Source organism: Triticum aestivum, chromosome 2D (genome assembly GCF_018294505.1).
Source record: "Triticum aestivum cultivar Chinese Spring chromosome 2D, IWGSC CS RefSeq v2.1, whole genome shotgun sequence".
Classification (NCBI taxonomy): Eukaryota; Viridiplantae; Streptophyta; class Magnoliopsida; order Poales; family Poaceae; genus Triticum; species Triticum aestivum.
In genome coordinates, this window is record NC_057799.1 from 305,027,992 (window position 1) to 305,034,393 (window position 6,402).

General features: G+C 46.8%; 1 protein-coding gene across 1 annotated transcript; it reads right to left on the minus strand.

Moving 5' to 3' along the window:
• Positions 1-2,727: 2,727 nt before the first annotated feature.
• On the minus strand, positions 2,728-5,654 carry LOC123052857 (non-structural maintenance of chromosomes element 3 homolog). The gene is made up of 7 exons (XM_044476210.1): positions 5,410-5,654; positions 5,066-5,318; positions 4,786-4,938; positions 4,597-4,702; positions 4,400-4,514; positions 3,186-3,244; positions 2,728-3,090 (listed from the first exon to the last, which is right to left on the minus strand). The coding sequence occupies exons 1-6, from the start codon at positions 5,452-5,454 to the stop codon at positions 3,212-3,214; spliced, it is 705 nt and encodes a 234-aa protein (XP_044332145.1). The 5' UTR covers positions 5,455-5,654; the 3' UTR covers positions 2,728-3,090; positions 3,186-3,211.
• Between the last annotated feature and the right edge of the window lie 748 nt (positions 5,655-6,402).

Consider the following 6,402-nt stretch of genomic DNA (forward strand, 5'->3'; position numbering starts at 1 on the left):
AAACGAGGAGGCCAGACATGGATATCCAGCTACTCCGACGCCTCGATTTTCGGGATGGTCATTAAGATAAAGATCCGTTGAGATATGACAGGATAAAATGAATTTAATGGAAGATGACGTCATGGCGGGTTATCATGAATTCAGAAGATGACGTCATGGCGGGTTATAACTTTGCACAGACAGAAGCCAAAAAGTTTTTCTTAAAGTATTGAAGATTGACATGAACCGGTTCAAATCAAACTGGGGCCTAATGTTGGGGATATAACTACTGGTGTAACCCGCCCAGGAGGGGCCGGGTTACGCTATAGCAATTCATTATATGAAGCCCAATATCAAGCTTGAAGATGGCGGTTCAATAAAGGGCCTAAAGCCCGTAGGCGACTTAAGGCCCGTAGTGATAAACCGCCGTAATGGCGTGACTTGTGTTGTAAGGCAAGATTAACTAGTTACCGAGCCGGATACTGTTTATAAGCCAGCCGGGACTCTGTAGGCCGCGGGGCGTCAACCCGTGTATATAAGGGGATGACCCGCCGGCGGCTTAAGGGAGATAACATCAAATCGGCAGCCAGGCATAGCGGATTTGCTCCCTGGTCATCGAAACCCTAGTAATTCCACCTCAACTGGAGTAGGCTTTTACCTTCACCGTAAGGGGCCGAACCAGTATAACCCTCGTGTTCTTTGTCCCGCTTTAACCCCTTTAAGCTTCCTAGTTGCAATGGCTCCACGACTAAGTCCTTTCACAAGGGCATCTGCCGTGACTATTCCACGACACAACTCGTTTACTTGTCCTCCAAGGACTCTCATGTATTGCCCTCATATATACCCCATGTAGTCGTACCTAAGATGGTCTATCGTCTCGTGCTTGTAATACTCCTCCTCATAGTGATTGCACCTTCATGCGTCTGTGGTTTTCTCCGGCAAGGGTTTCCACATAAAAATTTGTGTCTCTCTATCTCGTTTATTTCTCGTTATTATCTAACAGGTAGAAGGAGCAAAGCTCTCAAATATCTCACATATGTCTTTGCTAACCCTAAACATGACCCGAGGTACGGAATATATAGGCATGGGGACGAAGTGGGTGAAGAGGAGGCCCAACAACCTATCACCAGCCGGCCATCCTGTAGGGCCCGTGCGCATGGTTCACGCCCGTGCGCACGGGGTGCTACAGCGGTAGCTCCCTGTGTAGCCCGTGGGCACGGGGGCCCGGGGGCCCGGGCGCACGGGGTGGCCTGGTACTTCCTGTCCTGCTCGTTTGGGACTCCTTCCGCAAGGTCTTGGGGTGCTTCTCCTACTCCTTGGTGATGCTCCTTAGCTGCTTGGGAGTGTTCCTCTTTGTACCTAATGATACATAGTGCATTTTGGTGAGGTAGCAACCAAGTTTCATTCGTGTCCATATGCATGTAAGTAGGAAGGAGTTCACCTCGGTTTCCATTGCGCGTGCTCGAGCTCTTGTCGTAGGCCCACGTGGTGCTTGATGCGTTGGTGTAGAGTCCATGGGGATGATGGAAGGATGCTCCACATCAGTATTCCTGTTAGAGCGTGTCGGGGGGGGTGTTGCAGGTGGGGTGCTTTTTTAGATCCTAAATAATTCTTTCCCAATAAATTGTTCTTTTTCCTATTTATCTTTAAACTTGCATATAAATGGGGTATGCATGTCTATTCTATGAACATAATAATTCAAATAATGATATTTAGGGCACATATAATTGAACATAATTTAAAAGCCACAATTTATTAAATTCAAGTTCAAGTAAAAGTTCAAAGTAAAACGTAGCAAATCCTTGAAATGATTCAAAGTAAATATAACAAATGGTCCAAATGATTCAAAGTAAACATAACATGCAACATATGATTCACCTAAACACGAAGATCAAACCGAGCAACACCCCTCACTCCCATTACCGTTCACATTCCCACTCAGGCGTGGACAAAGAGTCTACCGACTAGTTCGTCAATTGACATATGATTGATCACTACATAATAGCAAATATGAAACAAACGAGCATTGGAAATTGCCATTTATAATTATGATGGTATTTTGCGAAAATTAAACAAATGAAAAAGAAGTACCTTCCTGCATTTCATCGAACAACTTATTAGCGTTGTACATGTAGAAATCGGCAGCAGCCTCGAAGAAGGTGGGGTCGTCGGGACATCTACGTGAAGGAGGCCGAAGCAGTTGTGGCTACGGGGCTTCTTGGTCGGCACGACGACCCAATGCGGAACGTTGCCTCCTTCCTCCCCCGCGATGCCTTTGCGGACAGGTCACATGCCTTACTGTGCGCTTAGGCCAGGGCGGTGATGTTGGTCGAGGGTGGAGGTGGTTTGCAACGATCGGCAGCACAAGAGCGGCGAGTCAACGCAGAACCTGTGAGGAGAGGGAGGATCGGTGGCCTTCATCTGTAGCGGGAGATGGATGTGCTCATGAAACTTACGCGGGAGAGGGTTGTTGCTTCCAGCCACCTATTGGTGTGGTATTGGGGAAGGTTCGATTTTTTTGAGACAGCAATTTTCCCTAAATAAGTTGAGATGTTTTAATGGGGCTCCCCAATAATTTTTGCGGATTGGGCCTCTGCTGGAGCAGGTTTTTTGGCCCAACTCCCCAATATCAGATTTTTTTTTATATTTGTTATAAGGTGACACTGCTTTCTTCTTCTATAAGTTCTCCTTTATGGTTCAGAAAATAAACAGTTTATGCTAAACTTTGAGTTGAGATGGCTGCAATCGTGACAGACAACGCATCACTTATATGGCTTCCTGAAGCTCAGGCGAGCAAACCTGAACGAACAAAGCCACGTAGAATGCACGTGGACTTATGCAGCTCCGGTTAACGAAGTGCATACAAGCTGAACTGCCACCGCGACTCTAGGTTCCCGCAACAAAAGGGCATGTCTTTCTTTTTTCCTTTTTCAAATCCAGAAAGTCACGTCTTAGGCGTCTCAATCTAACCTAGTTGAGAGGCGCGCGCGCACAGACTACCTCCTCTCCTATACAGCCCTCAGATGAAGCCTCCACCAAGTCTCTACAATGGCTTTCCAGCCTAGCTCAAGTTCGTCGTTGTACTGATGAGTTTAGACTGGGCAGCAAAGCCTGAAACATAGGCCAACCGTTACCCCTGAATGGAAATTGATAACGCACATCATTCTGTTTCAGAAAGAACAGACGGAGAGTCTAAGTGAAAATACCTGATGGTTGCTGCATCATATGCACTTCATTCTGCTGTAGCTGTACTGACGCCCACAACCTGATCCATGGCAAAAAGAGGATTGGTCAAACTGATCGGATCAATCTTCAATTTAGTTTTCGCTGGCCATGGTCTGACTCTACAATGCGACACCGGATTCAGGAGGGTATTTGCCTGCCACTGATAATCTCTACAAGCGACAGGTTATCATGATGGAAATCAATTAAAAGGACAGACCCAGTGCATAGAAGCTCCCACACAAGGTGGGGTCTGGGGAGGGATTATAGGAACCTAGTCTTACCCCTGCAAAGTGCAATGCAGAGAGGCTGGTTCGAACCCAGGACCTCTTGGCACAAGTGGGGAGAACTTCACCACTGCGCCAATCATTATGCCCAGAAATTGCCACTACCTGTGCTACTAGTACTCCCTCAATCCCAAATTACTAGTCGCAGAAATGAATGTATCTAGATGTATTTTTAGTTCTAGATACATTCATTTATATCCATTTCTACGACAAGTAATTTGGGACGGAGGGAGTATCTATTTTGAAATAACTGCTAATACAATTTCGAGAAACGAATAAATAATAGTCATGAACTAGTAGCACCAGCAGTAGCAAGCAACTCTAATGCATACAAATGATTCATTAAATTCATGCACAAAATACTTCTGTAACAATAATCAATAAAATCCGAAGTACATGATAAGATGGGTTGGCTCTTTGTCATGGCAATAATCTTTGTCATTAGCAATCGCACTATGTAAAATCCTGAAGCTGGTAAAGAAAAGAGTTCATAGTCTAGACGTGTTTACGGTACAACTAGGAACCAGCTAGAATCATACTCAAACACGACCATTTCAGAGGCTGCTTTTTTCAGTATATCGTAGCACCTAGTTCTTTACCAATGCTACGTCCATCAACCGATGCAGAGGCTGGAGCTATCTCCTTTTCAAAATAAAAATAAAAATCTAGTTCCTTAGCAAACATTTTATAGATGTTAATGCTGCACGTTATGGAGAAGGCATTAAAAGCCTAAACATCATTTTGAGAGGATAGCATACCTTCTACAGGTTAAAGTGATAGATTAGTTTCACAAATTAGTGTTTGTATATACTCTCTCGGGCAACCAAGCAAAAGTTCTGCTATTTCTAATTTACTGTACATACAGATCGATGCCTTATTTTTCTGAGATTGTGGTTGATGCTTTTACATACCTGTGAAATGTATTCTTTAAGCTTCGAGCTGATGGATTCATCCAATGCCCTCTCTGCAAGCTCATAAACCATGGAATGGCCTTCTGGACCAGCAATCTTCTCCTTCAGCAAGTACCTGGGCAAAGATACCAAGTCAAAAAAACAAAAGTTGCCAATGAAATACACACTCTGCAGCACACCCTGAAAGTACCAGCAACCTTTGTTGCACTAGTAGTTCAAGCGCCTGCTTATTGTTGCCGAGAACAGGGTGGTTCTCATCAGTCTCATTTAATCCCAACCGTTTCAGCTGACGCCAAAGGTCCTCTGAAACGTATTTGTCAAAAATCAGTAATATCAAACGATAAAACCTCCTGACTACTGTGGGAAAAAGAACCAGCAATGCCTACCTTCAGAGATCTTGCCACCAGCGACATGAACAATGCTTATGACAACAAAAGCAAACCCAGACACATGGGCACGCTCCGTATCCTCGACATACTTGCTGTACACCTCAGGGTCCAGCTTACTTACCAGGACGTAGCTCTTTGCATCCTGATTACCTAAACACAGCTCGAGGTCATTCTTAAGCTCAGCCACTTTCTACCTTACTACATCATCAGCAAAGATCCAGGCTGCCGTGTGGGCGACGACATTGCAAGATCTAAAGAAGAAGAAAAGCAAGCTTACTGGGCTGCTGGGAGGAGGGGCGTCCGGAGCGGGTGGACGTGGCGCGGGTCCTCTGGAGCTCCCTCATCTCATAGCCGAAGGTTGCGGCAAGCCTGTCCCCAGCTTCCTTGATGACGAGCGCAGGGAGCGCTCGCTGGCGGTAGTTCTTGGTGATGATCTGGGTGAGCTCCTCCCGCTTGATGGGGCAGCCGGAGTTCTGGTGCGTCTTGAAGAGCGCGTAGCGCATTACCTCGGCCACCAACTTGTCCTTCTCCTGCAGGGCCCGGTTTGGGCGGATAAAAACGTCGAACACCTTGCGTGCGGAGGTCGAACTGGGAAACGGGGAGGAGCAGGGTGTGGCGTACCTCCGTGGAGATGTCGATCTGGGCGAGTTCGTCGCTGGTCGCCATGCGATCCAAGAACTGTATGACGGAGAGGAGAGCGGGAGGGATTGCGGCGATTTGGGGCGGAGCAGAAGAACCCTAGGGTCGCAGTAAGCGGTTTGTTTTCGTGGTAGAGCGGCGCGAGGGAGACACGGCGGGAAACTGAACCGAGCGGATGGAGGGAGCGGAGACGCGCCCGCGCCCGCGCCTTTTTTTTTTAGGGAAGGCCGGCTAGCTTTATTGCAACTTAAACAGGTAAAACATCATCCACAAGTCTAGAGACTAGACAGCCCGGCGGCTCGTCTGTCCAACTACTAAAAATCTTATTACAAAAACTATGTCTAGCTAGCACATGTGCCGCATCATTACACACCCGAGAGCAATGATTAAAATTGACCTTCCCAATAGACGTAGCCGCATCCACACACTCCGCAAAAATAGCCGCAGCAGCGTCCCACCATCTTGTTTGTCCAGAACAGTAATCAATCACCATGAGTGAGTCAGACTCTGCTTCAACTCGAGGAAAGCCCAGAGTATTAGCAAACACTAATCCATCTCGCATAGCCAATGCTTCTGTAGTCACCACATCCGCTGCAAGAGGAATATAGCGACATTGTGCAGCCAAGAAATTTCCTTTAGGATCTCTGATGACCGCCGCCGTAGCTCCAGTTCCCTCGTCCAGATTAAAAGATGCATCAACGTTAACTTTTACAAATTTGGGCTATGGTTTTCTCCATCTTTGCTCCTGTATAACACGATTCTTGGGGTTCATCTGTTGAAAGTTATTAGCTATAGCAAGGACAGAGAGGGGCCATCTCATCGAAGGGGGTGGAGCTCCTCCATGCGTTAGCTCACGCCGAACCCACCATAGATACCAGAATCCAACAGCCGGCACCTGCTTCACATCAAGACTAGGTTTGAGAGGGAGTGGTCTGTCCTCTGCCAACAGAAGGTGTTCCAAAATGATAGACCCCG